The sequence below is a fragment of the Pristiophorus japonicus genome, unplaced genomic scaffold (genome assembly GCF_044704955.1).
Source record: "Pristiophorus japonicus isolate sPriJap1 unplaced genomic scaffold, sPriJap1.hap1 HAP1_SCAFFOLD_476, whole genome shotgun sequence".
In the NCBI taxonomy this organism is placed as follows: domain Eukaryota; kingdom Metazoa; phylum Chordata; class Chondrichthyes; family Pristiophoridae; genus Pristiophorus; species Pristiophorus japonicus.
The window spans coordinates 347,137-363,001 of record NW_027254381.1 but is presented as its reverse complement, the minus strand read 5'-3'; the positions used below and the strand labels follow the sequence as shown (position 1 = coordinate 363,001).

Below are 15,865 nucleotides of genomic sequence, written 5' to 3'. Positions count from 1 at the left end.
CGGTCCTAAATGGCTTCCCCCTTATCCTTAGACTGTGTCCCCTGGTTCTGGACTTCCCCAACATTGGGAACATTCTTCCTGCATCTAACCTGTCTAACCCCGTCAGAATTTTAAACGTTTCTATGAGGTCCCCTCTCATTCTTCTGAACTCCAGTGAATACAAGCCCAGTTGATCCAGTCTTTCTTGATAGGTCAGTCCCGCCATCCCGGGAATCAGTCTGGTGAACCTTCGCTGTACTCCCTCAATAGCAAGAATGTCCTTCCTCAGGTTAGGAGACCAAAACTGTACACAATACTCCAGGTGTGGCCTCACCAAGGCCCTGTACAATTGTAGCAACACCTCCCTGCCCTTGTACTCAAATCCCCTCGCTATGAAGGCCAACATGCCATTTGCTTTCTTAACCGCCTGCTGTACCTGCATGCCAACCTTCAATGACTGATGTACCATGACACCCAGGTCTCTTTGCACCTGCCCTTTTCCTAATCTGTCACCATTCAGATAATAGTCTGTCTCTCTGTTTTTACCACCAAAGTGGATAACCTCACATTTATCCACATTATACTTCATCTGCCATGCATTTGCCCACTCACCTAACCTATCCAAGTCGCTCTGCAGCCTCATAGAATCCTCCTTGCAGCTCACACTGCCACCCAACTTAGTGTCATCCGCAAATTTGGAGATACTACATTTAATCCCCTCGTCTAAATCATTAATGTACAGTGTAAACAGCTGGGGCCCCAGCACAGAACCTTGCGGTACCCCACTAGTCACTGCCTGCCATTCTGAAAAGTCCCCATTTACTCCTACTCTTTGCTTCCTGTCTGACAACCAGTTCTCAATCCATGTCAGCACACTACCCCCAATCCCATGTGCTTTAACTTTGCACATTAATCTCTTGTGTGGGACCTTGTCGAAAGCCTTCTGAAAGTCCAAATATACCACATCAACTGGTTCTCCCTTGTCCACTTTACTGGAAACATCCTCAAAAAATTCCAGAAGATTTGTCAAGCATGATTTCCCTTTCACAAATCCATGCTGACTTGGACCTATCATATTACCTCTTTCCAAATGCACTGCGATGACATCCTTAATAATTGATTCCATCATTTTACCCACTACCGATGTCAGGCTGACCGGTCTGTAATTCCCTGTTTTCTCTCTCCCTCCTTTTTTAAAAAGTGGGGTTACATTGGCTACCCTCCACTCCATAGGAACTGATCCAGAGTCAATGGAATGTTGGAAAATGACTGTCAATGCATCCACTATTTCCAAGGCCACCTCCTTAAGTACTCTGGGATGCAGTCCATCAGGCCCTGGGGATTTATCGACCTTCAATCCCATCAATTTCCCCAACACAATTTCCCGACTAATAAGGATTTCCCTCAGTTCCTCCTTACTAGACCCTCCGACCCCTTTTATATCCGGAAGGTTGTTTGTGTCCTCTTTAGTGAATACTGAACCAAAGTACTTGTTCAATTGGTCCGCCATTTCTTTGTTCCCCGTTATGACTTCCCCTGATTCTGACTGCAGGGGACCTACGTTTGTCTTTACTAACCTTTTTCTCTTTACATATCTATAGAAACTTTTGCAATCCGTCTTAATGTTCCCTGCAAGCTTCTTCTCGTACTCCATTTTCCCTGCCCTAATCAAACCCTTTGTCCTCCTCTGCTGAGTTCTAAATTTCTCCCAGTCCCCGGGTTCTCTGCTATTTCTGGCCAATTTGTATGCCACTTCCTTGGCTTTAATGCTATCCCTGATTTCCCTTGATAGCCACGGTTGAGCCACCTTCCCTTTTTTATTTTTATGACAGACAGGAATGTACAATTGTTGTAGTTCATCCATGCGGTCTCTAAATGTCTGCCATTGCCCATCCACAGTCAACCCCTTCAGTATCATTCGCCAATCTATCCTAGCCAATTGACGCCTCATACCTTCAAAGTTACCCTTCTTTAAGTTCTGGACCATGGTCTCTGAATTAACTGTTTCATTCTCCATCCTAATGCAGAATTCCACCATATTATGGTCACTCTTCCCCAAGGGGCCTCGCACAACGAGATTGCTAATTAATCCTCTCTCATTACACAACACCCAGTCTAAGATGGCCTCCTCCCGAGTTGGTTCCTCGACATATTGGTCTAAAAAATCATCCCTTATGCACTCCAGGAAATCCTCCTCCACCGTATTGCTTCCAGTTTGGTTAACCCAATCTATGTGCATATTAAAGTCACCCATTATAACTGCTGCACCTTTATTGCACGCACCCCTAATTTCATGTTTGATGCCCTCCCCAACATCACTACTACTGTTTGGAGGTCTGTACACAACTCCCACTAACGTTTTTTGTCCTTTGGTATTCTGCAGCTCTACCCATATAGATTTCACATCATCCAAGCTAATGTCCTTCCGAACTATTGCCTTAATTTGCTCCTTAACCAGCAATGCTACCCCACCTCCTTTTCCTTTTATTCTATCTTTCCTGAATGTTGAATACCCCTGGATGTTGAGTTCCCAGCCCTGATCATCCTGGAGCCACGTCTCCGTAATCCCAATCACATCATATTTGTTAACATCTATTTGCACAGTTAATTCATCCACTTCATTGCGGATACTCCTTGCATTAAGACACAAAGCCTTCAGGCTTGTTCTTTTAACACCCTTTGTCCTTTTCGAATTTTGCTGTACAGTGGCGCTTTTTGTTCTTTGCCTTGGGTTTCTCTGCCCTCCACTTTTCCTCATCTCCTTTCTGTCTTTTGCTTTTGCCTCCTTTTTGTTTCCCTCTGTCTCCCTGCATTGGTTCCCATCCCCCTGCCATATCAGTTTAAATCCTCCCCAACAGCACTAGCAAACACTCCCCCGAGGACATTGGTTCCGGTCCTGCCCAGGTGCAGACCGTCCGGTTTGTACTGGTCCCACCTCCCCCAGAACCGGTTCCAATGCCCCAGGAATTTGAATCCCTCCCTGTTGCACCACTGCTCAAGCCACGTATTCATCTGCGCTATCCTGCGATTCCTACTCTGACTATCACGTGGCACTGGTAGCAATCCCGAGATTACTACTTTTGAGGTCCTACTTTTTAATTTAGCTCCTAGCTCCCTAAATTCGTTTCGTAGGACCTCATCCCTCTTTTTACCTATGTCGTTGGTACCAATGTGCACCACGACAACTGGCTGTTCTCCCTCCCTTTTTAGAATGTCCTGCACCCGCTCCGAGACATCCTTGACCCTTGCACCAGGGAGGCAACATACCATCCTGGAGTCTCGGTTGCGGCCGCAGAAACGCCTATCTATTCCCCTCACCATTGAATCCCCAATCACTATTGCTCTCCCACTCTTTTTCCTGCCCTCCTGTGCAGCAGAGCCAGCCACGGTGCCATGAACTTGGCTGCTGCTGCCCTCCCCTGATGAGTCATCCCCCTCAACAGTACCCAAAGCAGTGTATCTGTTTTGCAGGGGGATGACCACAGGGGACTCCTGCACTACCTTCCTTGCACTGCTCTTCCTGTTGGTCTTCCATTCCCTATCTGGCTGCGGACCCTTTCCCTGTGGTACGACCAACTCGCTACACGTGATACTCACGTCATTCTCAGCATCGTGGATGCTCCAGAGTGAATCCACCCTCAGCTCCAACTCCGCAACGCGGTCTGTCAGGAGCTGGAGGCGGATACACTTCCCGCACACATAATCGTCAGGGACACCGGAAGTGTCCCTGAGTTCCCACATGGTACAGGAGGAGCATAACACCCGACCGAGCTCTCCTGCCATGACTTAACCCTTATATACACTTAAATTGGCAACAACAGTGTTAAAAGTTACTCACTGATATAGAAGAGAAAAAAGAAAAACTACTCACCAATCACCAGCCAATCACTTACCCTCTTGGCTGTGACGTCACCTTTTGATTTCTTTCTTTTTTGCCTTCTCCCTGTAGCTGCACAAGTCACGCCTTTTATAGGCCTCTCCAACGGACCTCCTCGACGCTGGGCCCGACTGCCGCCGACACTGGGCCCCGGACTCCCTGCTGTGCCTTTTATAGGCCTCTCCACGCACCTCCTCGACGCTGGGCCCGACTGCCGCCGACACTGGGCCCCGGACTCCCTGCTGTGCCTTTTATAGGCCTCTCCACACACCTCCTCGACGCTGCTCCCGACTGCCGCCGACGCTGGGCCCCAGACTCCCTGCTGTGCCTTTTATAGGCCGCTCCACGTACCTCCTCGACGCTGCTCCCGACACTGGGCCCCGGACTCCCTGCTGTGCCTTTTATAGGCCTCTCCACGCACCTCCTCGACGCTGCTCCCGACTGCCGCCGACGCTGGGCCCCGGACTCCCTGCTGTGCCTTTTATAGGCCTCTCCACGCACCTCCTCGACGCTGCTCCCGACTGCCGCCGACTCTGGGCCCCGGACTCCCTGCTGTGCCTTTTATAGGCCTCTCCACGCACCTCCTCGACGCTGCTCCCGACTGCCGCCGACTCTGGGCCCCGGACTCCCTGCTGTGCCTTTTATAGGCCTCTCCACACACCTCCTCGACGCTGCTCCCGACTGCCGCCGACACTGGGCCCCGGACTCCCTGCTGTGCCTTTTATAGGCCTCTCCACACACCTCCTCGACGCTGCTCCCGACTGCCGCCGACGCTGGGCCCCGGACTCCCTGCTGTGCCTTTTATAAACCTCACCACGCACCTCCTCGACGCTGCTCCCGACTGCCGCCGACGCTGGGCCCCGGACTCCCTGCTGTGCCTTTTATAGGCCGCTCCACGTACCTCCTCGACGCTGCTCCCGACTGCCGCCGACACTGGGCCCCGGACTCCCTTCCTTGCCTTTTATAGGTCTCTCCACGCACCTCCTCGACGCTGCTCCCGACTGCATCTGCTATAACTTCCGCCATCTCTTTTAATACCCTGGGATGCATTTCATCAGGAACAGGGGACTTGTCTACCTTGAGTCCCATTAGCCTGTCCAGCACTACCCCACTCGTGCTCGTGATTATCTCAATTGAGTATAATATCTCCAAGTTTTCAGATGACATTAAACTGGATTGTGGTTTGAGTTGTGAGGAGGATGCTAAGAGGCTGCAGGGTGACTTGGACAAATTAGGTGAGTGGGCAAATGCATGGCAGATGCAGTATAATGTGGATAAATGTGAGGTTAGAATATTATCTGAATGGCGGCAGATTAGGAAAAAGGGAGGTGCAACGAGACCTGGGTGTCATGGTACATCACTCATTGAAAGTTGGTATGCAGGTACAGCAGGCGGTGAAGAAGGAAAATGGTATGTTGGCCTTCATAGCTCGGGCTTTTGAGTATAGGAGCAGGGAGCTCTTACTGCAGTTGTACAGGGCCTTGGTGTGGCCTCACCTAGAATATTGTGTTCAGTTTTGGTCTCCTAACCTGAGGAAGGACGTTCTTGCTATTGAGGGAGTGCAGCGAAGGTTCACCAGACTGATTCCTGGGATGGCAGGATTGACACATGAGAGACTGGATCAACTGGGCCTTTATGCACTGAAGTTTAGAAGGATGAAAGGGGATCTCATAGAAACGTATAAGATTCTGATGGGACTGGACAGGTTAGATGCAGGAAGAATGTTTCCGATGTTGGGGAAGTCCAGAACCAGGGGACACAGTCTAAGGATAAGGAGTAAGCCATTTAGGACTGAGATGAGGAGAAACTTCTTCATTCAGAATTGTTAACCTGTGGAATTCCCGACCGCAGAGAGTTGTTGATGCCAGTTCATTGGATGTATTCAAGAGGGAGTTAGATATGGTCCTTATAGCTAAAGGCATCAAGGGGTATGGAGAGAAAGCAGGAAAGGAGTATTGAGGTGAATGATCAGCCATGATCTTATGGTGGTGCAGGCTCGAAGGGCCGAATGGCCTACTCCTGCACCTATTTTCTATGTTTCTATGTACAGAAGGATCTGGGGGTTCTTGTACATGAAACTCAAAAAGTTAGCATGCAAGTACAGCAAGTAATCAGGAAGGCAAATGGAATATTGGCCTTTATTGCAAGGGGGGTGGAGTATAAAAGTAGGGAAGTCCTGCTGCAACTGTACAGGGCGTTGGTAAGACCACACCTGGAGTACTGCGCACAGTTTTGGTTTGGAATTGTCTCTATTCCCATGCCGAGTGGATTGCTGCACCAGATGGGAGGGGCAACATTTGGGGACACATTTCCCACTAATTCCCATTTCCCTTCTGTCTGGTGGATAATGGAGGGGCCAGTGTGTGTAATGTGCAAGTCAGTAAGAATTGTCAGCCAGCTCTTTCTAATTGGACATTTTATTCGGTAGAAACTTTCACACACTATTGCAGATTTTGTACGAAAGATCAATTTAGGATTAAAGTAAAAGTTCATAATTTTATTGCAAACTAACTTTCTGTTGAGAGTTGCTGAATTAAGGGGAAAGATAACACACAGCGTTTCTTAAATGGACACTGCAGCCCCGAGAACACAATCAGCAATATATCCAGAATATTAAAGTCCAGCCCAGTTATAGGGTTATCAGCAGAAACAAACCCCAACTGTCAGAATGAACATGGTTCAGTCGGGATGTGATTAACAGCAGTAATAACAGCAGATTCCATTCCCTGCAGTCACTTGTGAACTCGCTGGTGTGTCAGCAGGTTGGATGACCGAGTGAATCGCTTTCCACACTCAGAGCAGGTGAATGGCCTCTCCCCAGTGTGAACCCGCTGGTGCCTGAGCAGGTCAGACGAACAAGTGAATCCCTTCCCACACACGGAGCAGGTGAATGGCCTCTCCCCAGTGTGAACTCGCTGATGTTTCAGCAGGGTGAATGACTGAGTAAATCTCTTCCCGCACTCAGAGCACGTGAATGGCCTCTCCCCAGTGTGAACTCGCTGGTGTCTCAGCAGGTCGGATGAACAAGTGAATCCCTTCCCACACATGGAGCAGGTGAACGGCCTCTCCCCAGTGTGAACTCGCTGGTGTTTCAGCAGGTTGGATGAACAAGTGAATCGCTTCCCACACACGGAGCAGGTGAACGGCCTCTCCCCAGTGTGAACTCGCTGGTGATTTACAAGGTCGTGTGACACATTGAATCCTTTCCCACACTCAGGGCAGGTGAATGGCCTCTCCCCAGTATGAACTCGCTGGTGTGTCAGCAGGTCGGATGAACAAGTGAATCCCTTCCCACACACGGAGCAGGTGAATGGCCTCTCCCCAGTGTGAATTCGCTGGTGTTTCAGCAAGGTGGATGACTGAGTAAATCCCTTCCCACACTCAGAGCACGTGAATGGCCTCTCCCCAGTGTGAACTCGCTGGTGTTTCAGCAGGTCAGATGACTGAGTGAATCCATTTCCACACTCAGTGCAGATGAATGGCCTCTCCCCAGTGTGAACTCGCTGGTGTTTCAGCAGGTTGGATGAACAAGTGAATCCCTTCCCACACTCGGAGCAAGTGAATGGCCTCTCCCCAGTGTGAACTCGCTGGTGATTGACAAGGTCGTATGACACATTGAATCCTTTCCCACACTCAGGGCAGGTGAATGGCCTCTCCCCAGTGTGGACGCGCTGGTGTATCAGCAGGCTGGATGACGTAGTGAATCCTTTCCCACACTCGGAGCAGGTGAACGGCCTCTCCCCAGTGTGAACTCGCTGGTGTGTCATCAGGTCAGATGACTGAGTGAATCCCTTCCCACACTCGGAGCAGGTGAATGGCCTCTCCCCAGTGTGACTGCGTCGATGAATTTTCAGCTTAGACGGTGATCTGAATAGCTTCCCACAGTCACCACATTTCCACGGTTTCTCCATGGTGCGGGTATCCTTGTGACTCTCCAGGTTGGACGATGGGTTGAAGCCTCGCCCACACACACAACACGTTTACAGTTTCTTCGCGCTGTGAATGGTGCGATGTTTTTTCAGGCTGTGTAATTGGTTAAAGCTCTTTCCACAGGCAGTGCACTGGAACACTCACTCGGGTGTGTGTGTCGCGGTGCTTTTCCAGTCACACTGATGTTTGAAATCTTTTCCCACAAACAGAACAGACAAACATTTCTCCTTCCACTTTCAAAGACCGATGATATTCAGGTCCTGATGAATCGACCGACTCCGTCAGATCTTGACGTGATGTTTGATTTGCGTTTCCTGTCTGAAAATCTCCCCTTCTAATATTCTGTAAAAGGAGATAATAAAACTCATCGCTGTCAGTACAAGACAGAAATTCAAGATAGACACATCTAGTTTCCATGGAACATTCTTTCCTTTCTTGTTCTTCCAAAGCTGTAAATCCCTGTCCCACACATTGTCCCTCCTGCTGTGCTGAAATCCAAACCATCACACATTTCTACAGTTTCTCCTCCACTCCCAGTTTTCACCACCAATTCTGGCTGGGTTCAGTTCTACACTCTCTGGTTCCCCTCCCTCCCCACCCCTGAAGGTGCTGAGTCTGGCTGCATTAAGTTCCACATTCACTAGTTTCCCTCCCTCTCTTCCCCTAAAAGTGCTGACTCTGGCTTTGATGAAGGGGACCAGTGGATGTGGTGTATTTGGACTTCCAGAAGGTATTTGACAAGGTGCCACATAAAAGGTTACTGCACAAGATAAAAGTTCATGGGGTTGCGGGTAATATTTTCGCATGGATAGAGGATTGGCTAACTAACAGAAAACAGAGAGTCGGGATAAATTCTCGGGTTGGCAATCAGTAACTTGTGGGGTGCCGCAGGAATCAGTGTTGGGACCCCAACTATTTACAATTTATATTAACGACTTGGGTGAAGAGACCGAGTGTAATGTAGCCAAGGTAGGAGGAAATGCAATGTGCGAGGACACAAAAAACCTGCAAAACGACATAGACAGGCTAAGTGAGTGGGCAAAAATTTGGCAGATGGAGTATAATGTTGGAAAGTGTGAGGTTATGCACTTCGGCAGAAACAAAATGTGAAGAGCAAGTTATTATTTAAATGGAGAAAAATTTGCAGTCCAGTGGTACCTGGGGGGTCCTGCTGCATGAAACACAAAAGGTTAGTATGCAGGTACAGCAAGTGAACAGGAAGGCCAATAGAATCTTGGCCTTTATTGCAAAAGGGGATGGAGTATAAAAGCAGGGAAGTCTTACTACAGTTATACAGGGTATTGGTGAGGCCACACCAAGAATACTGCGTACAGTTTTGGTTTTCATATCTAAGAAAGGATATACTTGCTTTGGAGGAAGTTCAGAGAAGGTTCACGAGGTTGATTCCAGAGATGAGGGGGTTGACCTATGAGAAAAGGTTGAGAAGTTTGGGCCTCTGCTCATTGGAATTCAGAAGAATGAGAGGTGATCTTATCGAAACGTATAAGATTATGAGGGAGCTTGACAAGGTTGATGCAGAGAGGATGTTTCCACTGATATAGGGGAGACTAGAACTAGGGGCATAATCTTAGAATAAGGGGCCGCCCATTTAAAACTGAGATAAGGAGGAATGTCTTCCCTCAAAGGGTTGTAAATCTGTGCCATTTGCTGCCTCAGAGAGCTGTGGAAGCTGGCTCATTGAATAAATTTAAGACACTGGTTCCCCTCCCTCTCCTCTCCTCTCCTGATGGTGCTGACTCTGGCTGGGTTCATTTCCACACTCACTGGTTCCCCTCCCTCTCCTCCACTGAAGGTGCTGACTCTGTCTGGGTACAGTTCTGCACTCACTGGTTCCCTTCCCTCTCCTCCCCTCATAGTGCTGACTGTGGCTGGGTTCAGTTCCATACTCACTGGTTCCCCTCCCTCCCCTGATGGTGCTGACTCTGGCTGGGTTCAGTTCTGCACTCACTGGTTCCTCTCCCTCTCTTCTCCTGAATGTGCTAGATCTGGCCGAGTTCAGTTCTATACTCATTTGTTCCCCTCCCTCTCCCTCCCCTGATGGTGCTGACTCTGGCTGGGTTTAATTCTACAATCACTGGTTTCCTCTCCCTCGCCTCCTCTGAAGTGCTGACTATCTTAGATCTGGTCCTGTGTAATGAGATAGGATTAATAATCAATCTCCGAATAAAGGACCCCCTTGGAATGATCATAGCATGGTTGAATTTCAAATTCAAATGGAGGGCGAGAAAATTGGATCTCAAACCAGCGTTCTAAGCTTAAATGATGGAGATTACAAAGATATGAGGGAAGATTTGGCTAAAGTCAACTGGGAAAATAGATTAAAATGTAGGACAGTTGATGAACAGTGGCGTCCATTTAAGGAAATATTTCGCAACTCTCAGGAAAAATATATTGCAGTGAGGAGGAAAAGGTGTAAAAGAAAAGATATCCATCCGTGGCTAACCAAAGAAATAAAGGGCATACAAAGTGGCCAAAACTATTGGTAGGACAGAAGATTGGGACGCTTTTAAAAGCCAGCAAAGAATGACTAAAAAAATGATTAAGAAAGGGAAGATAGACTATGAAAGTAAACTAGCACGAAATATAAAAACAAATAGCAAGAGTTTCTACAGGTATATAAAAAGGAAAAGAGTGGCTAAAGTAAATGTTGGTCCCTTTGAGGACGAAACCAGGGAATCATTGATGGGGAACATGCAGATGGCAGAAAATCTGAACATATATTTTGTATCAGTCTTTATGGTTGAGGACATTAAAAAATATCCCAACAGTGGATAGTCAAGGGGCTATAGCGGGGGAAGGAACTTACCACAATCATAAAGGAGGTAGTATTCGGACTAAAGGCGGACAAGTCCCCTGGACCTGATGCCTTACATCCTAGAATCTTAAGAGAAGTGGCTGCAGAGATAGTGGATGCATTGTTTGTAATCTACCAACGTTCCCTGGATTCTGGGGCGGTCCCAGCAGATTGGAAAACTGCAAATGTAATGCCCCTATTTAAAAAAGGAGGCAGACAAAAAGCAGGAAACTATAGACCATTCGTCTAACATCTGTGGTTGGGAAAATCCTGGAGTCCAATATTAAGGAAGCAGTAGCGGATCATTTGGAAAAGCATGATTTGATCAAGCAGAGTCAGCATGGTTTTATGAAAGGGAAATCATGTTTGACAAATTTGCTGGAGTTCTTTGAAGATGTAACGAGCAGGGTGGATAAGGGGGAACCAGTGAATGTGGTGTATTTGGATTTCTAAAAGGCATTCGATAAGGGGCCACATGAGAGGTTACTGCACAAGATAAAAGCTCACAGGGTTGAGGGTAATATATTAGCATGGATAGAAGATTGGCTAACTAACAGAAAACAGAGTCGGGATAAATGGGTCATTTTCCGGTTGGCAAACAGTGACTAATGGGATGCCGCAGGGATCGGTGCTGGGTGCCCAACTATTTACAATCTATATTAATGACTTGGATGAAGGGACCGAGTGTAATGTAGCCAAGTTTGCTGACTACACAAAGATGGGTGGCAAAGCAAATCTGCAAAGGGATATAGACAGGCTAAGTGAGTGGGAAAAAACTGGCAGATGGAGTATAATGTGGGAAAATGTGAGGTTATTCACTTTAGCAGAAATAATAGAAAAGCAAATTATAATTTAAATCGAGAAATATTGTAAAGTGCCTGCAGTACAGAGGGACCTGGGGGTCCTTTTGTATGAAACACAAAAAGTTAGTGTGCAGGTACAGCAAGTAATCAGGAAGGCAAATAGAATGTTGGCCTTTATTGCAAAGGGGATAGAGTAGAAACATAGAAAATAGGTGCAGGAGTAGGCCATTCGGCCCTTCGAGCCTGCACCGCCATTCAATGAGTTCATGGCTGAACATGCAACTTCAGTACCCCATTCCTGCTTTCTCACCATACCCCTTGATCCCCCTAGTAGTAAGGACTACATGTAACTCCTTTTTGAATATATTTAGTGAATTGGTCTCAACAAATTTCTGTGGAAGAGAATTCCACAGGTTTACCACTCTCTGGGTGAAGAAGTTTCTCCTCATCTCGGTCCTAAATGGCTAACCCTTATCCTTAGACTGTGACCCCTGGTTCTGGACTTCCCCAACATTGGGAACATTCTTCCTGCATCTAACCTGTCTAAACCCATCAGAATTTTAAACGTTTCTATGAGGTCCCCTCTCATTCTTCTGAACTCCGTGAATACAAGCCCAGTTGATCCAGTCTTTCCTGATACGTCAGTCCCGCCATCCTGGGAATCAGTCTGGTGAACCTTCGCTGCACTCCCTCAATAGCAAGAATGCCCTTCCTCAAGTTAGGAGACCAAAACTGTACACAATACTTCAGGTGTGGCTTCACCAAGGCCCTGTACAACTGTAGCAACACCTCCCTGCCCCTGTACTCAAATCCCCTCGCTATGAAGGCCAACATGCCATTTGCTTTCTTAACTGCCTGCTGTACCTGCATGTCAACCTTCAATGACTGATGTACCATGACACCCAGGTCTCGTTGCACCTCCCCTTTTCCTAATCTGTCCCCATTCAGATAATAGTCTGTCTCTCTGTTTTTACCACCAAAGTGGATAACCTCACAGTATAAAAGCAGATAAGTCCTGCTACAACTGTACAGGGTATTGGTGAGGCCACACCTGGAGTACTGCGTACAGTTTTGGTCTCCGCATTTAAGAAAGGATATACTTGCATTGGAGGCGGTTCAGAGAAGGTCACTGGGTTGATTCCGGAGATGAGGGGGTTGACTTATGAGGATAGGTTGAGTTGGTTGGGCCTATACACATTAGCGTTCAGAAGAACGAGGGGTGATCTTATTGAAACTTAAGATTATGAGGGGGCTCGACAAGGTGGATGGAGAAAGGATATTTCCACTCATCAGGGAACCTAAAACTAGGGGACATAGTCTCAGAATAAGGGGCCACCCATTTAAAACTGAGATGAGGAGAAATTTCTTCTCTCAGAGGGTTGGAAATCCATGGAATTCCCTGCCCCAAAGGGTCATTGAATATATTTAAGTTGAAGATAGACACATTTTTGAGCGATAAGGGAGTAAAGGGTTATGGGGAGTGGACAGGGAAGTGGAGACGAGTCCATGATCGGATCAGCCATGACCTTATTGAATGGGGAGCAGGCTCGAGGGGCCAAATGGCCTACTCCTGCTCCTATTTTTTATGGTCTAACCTGTTTCCCCTCCACTCCCAGTTTTCACCACCGATTCTGGCTGCGTTCAGTTCCACACTCACTGGTTCCCCTCCCTCTCCTCCCCTGAAGGTGCTGACTCTGGCTGCGTTCAGTTCGACACTCACTGGTTCCCCTCCCTCTCCTCCCCTGAAGGTGCTGACTCTGGCTTGGATCAGTTCTAAACTCACTGTTTCCCCTCTCTCCCATCAATATGCTGACTGTGGCTGGGATCAGTTCCACACTCGCTGGTTCCCCTCTCCTCGCCTGAAGACGCTGATTCTGTCTGGGTTCAGTTCCACACTCACTGGTTTCCCCTCCCCTGAAGGTGTTGACTCAGTTCTCTTTATTCACTTCGTCCCTGCACAAAGATGGCTGCGCATGCGCTGTGCTACTCACGGAATCAAGATAGCGGAGCACTGATTCTGCCTTCCTCCACCAAGATGGCCGCTGTTAGCCTGGGCCTATGACCGGTAGAAATCCCAGAAGCTGCAACCACCGATATTCCGGTAAACATTCCGGGCTTGCGGCAGGCACCGGTTGTTTATGAAGCCTGCCCTGCTCCCCGCTGGTCAATTACTCCGCTCCGTACCGCTGAATAAGACACTGCTGAGGAGCCTGTCCAAAACGTGTCACCTCCTCCAAAGCCAGGCAGGGCCCGCGCCTGCGCATTGAGCTCCTGTAGTCTGGGTGCGACACCTTCTCCCCCGCGGGGCATGCTGGGTAGATAAGACCATGAGACATTGGAGCAGGAGTGAGCCACCCGGCCCCCCCCCCCGAGCCTGTTCCCCATTCAATAAGATCATGGCTGATCTGATCAAAGACTCAGCTCCATTTTCCTGCCTGCTCCCCATAACCCTTTACTCCCTTATCGCTCAAAAATCTGTCGATCTCCGCCTTAAATATATTCAGTGACCCAGCCTCCATGGCTCTCTGGGCCAGAGAATTCCACAGATTTGCAACCCTCTGAGAGAAGAAATTCCTCCTCAGCTCAGTTTTAAATGGCCTGAGGAGAAAGGCTGCATTTGTAAATAGAACAGGATTTATTGTGATTGCATTGGGCACTGAACCATATTCATTCTGGCAGCTTTTGTTTGTTTCTGATAATCTTAATAACCCCTATACCTGAGCTGGAAATTAATACCCTGTATAAAAGTTGAATAAATTATCTTTGTTTCAAACACAGCGTGTCGAATATTTGATTCCTCCATGATCAGAGGAGACCAATCGGTGTTCCATTTTAGTGCTTTTTCTGAATCTAACTTTTAGCAATTCTCACCTAGTTCACCTTCTATCATAACAAACCCCAAACTTGTTCCGTTTGAGTACATGAGTTGTGGTTGTAGTAGACTTAACTGCAGTTTCTCACTTTAAACACAGCTGAAATCCTTTGAATCACCCCGTTATTGAACTGTCTTGCATAAGATTTGAAATCCGTTACTTTGTGTGTCAATTAACCCAGTTTTAGAACCGATTGAATTAAAAAAACTCATCCACACATTTTACACGTGATAGCCTGTGAAATATTCTAATATTTGTAATTGTCTTTTCCACAAACTCCTTTCCCAAGCCACTGACTCCATCCCTCGCCCCAACTTCTTTCTGAGGCTGAACCAGACTGTTTACAGCCTTGGTGTCATACTTAACCATGAAATAAGTTTTTGACCACATATCCACAACATAACTAAGATTGCCTATTTCCACTTCTGTAACATCGCCCGTCTTCGCCCCTGCCTCAACTCATCCACTGCTGAAGCCCTGATCCATGCCTTTGTTACTTCTGGTCTTGACTATTCCAATGCACTTCTCCCACATTCTACCCTACATAAACTAGAGTTGATCCAAAACTTGGCTGCCCATGTCCTAACAAGTCCAGCTCACCCATCACCCCTGTGCTCGCTGACTGACATTGGCTACTGGTTAAGCAACGCCGTGATTTAAAAATTCGAATACTTATTTTCAACACCCTCCATGGCCTCGCCCCTCCCTAGCTCTGTAAACTCCTCCAGCCCCACATCTGCTCCCCCCCATCCCGCCCATGAGATATCTGTCTTCCTGAGCATCCCTAATTCTAATTGTTCAACCATTGGTGGTTTTGTTTGCTGTACCTTCTGTTGCCCAGGCCCCAAGTTCTGGAATGCCCAGCTTAAACCTTCCTGTCCAACCCGTGCTGTACGTGCCCAGGCAGTTTTTGATGGGATAGTGTAGAGCAAATTTTTCTCTGTATCTAGTGGACATAGTCTCAGAAAAAGGGGCCGCCAATTTAAAACTGAGATGAGAAGGAATTAATTTTCTCAGAGGGTTGTAAATCTGTGAATTTTCTACCCCAAAGAGCTGTGGAGGCTGGGTCATTGAATATATTTAAGGCCGTGATAGACAGATTTTTGAGCGATAAGTGAGTAAAGGGTTCTGGGGAGCGGGCAGGAAAGTGGAGCTGAGTCTATGATCAGACCAGCCATGATCTTATTGAATGGGAAGCAGGCTCGGGGTCCGGGTGGCCCACTCCCGCTCCTATTTCTCATGGTCTCCACCCACCGAGCCTGTTTTTTTTCCTTGTCTCCAGTGCCCACTGATCATTATCCCACCATTCACATCCTATCCTGACTAATGTTGTTCTAACTCCTGCCAGTACCATTTGAATTCGGCCCATTCTCCCTGTTGTCTCTCTAATCTCTCCCTTTCCCCCTATCACAGACCTTCCCTGTTGTCCTTTTTCCCCCTCCCCCTTTCAGTGCTCCCTCAGGATCTGTTCTTTCCCAGCACTCTCCAGTTGTGACGGAGGGCCGCGGCCCCGCCCCCTCTGACGCTACCCACAGATGCTGCCTGAGCCACGGACACTTCCAGCATCTTCTGTTTGTGTCGCCAGAGA

At 47.9% G+C, this 15,865-nt stretch overlaps 2 protein-coding genes across 3 annotated transcripts in view; one reads left to right on the top strand and one right to left on the bottom strand.

The window, feature by feature from the left end:
• LOC139252674 (zinc finger protein 239-like) overlaps positions 1 to 15,865 on the top strand; it is a 173,599-nt gene that overhangs the window by 98,279 nt on the left and 59,455 nt on the right. The window lies entirely within an intron of this gene.
• On the bottom strand, positions 6,258 to 13,648 carry LOC139252672 (zinc finger protein 271-like). The gene is made up of 2 exons (XM_070873445.1): positions 13,396 to 13,648; positions 6,258 to 8,128 (listed from the first exon to the last, which is right to left on the bottom strand). The coding sequence occupies exon 2, from the start codon at positions 7,765 to 7,767 to the stop codon at positions 6,589 to 6,591; it is 1,179 nt and encodes a 392-aa protein (XP_070729546.1). The 5' UTR covers positions 7,768 to 8,128; positions 13,396 to 13,648; the 3' UTR covers positions 6,258 to 6,588.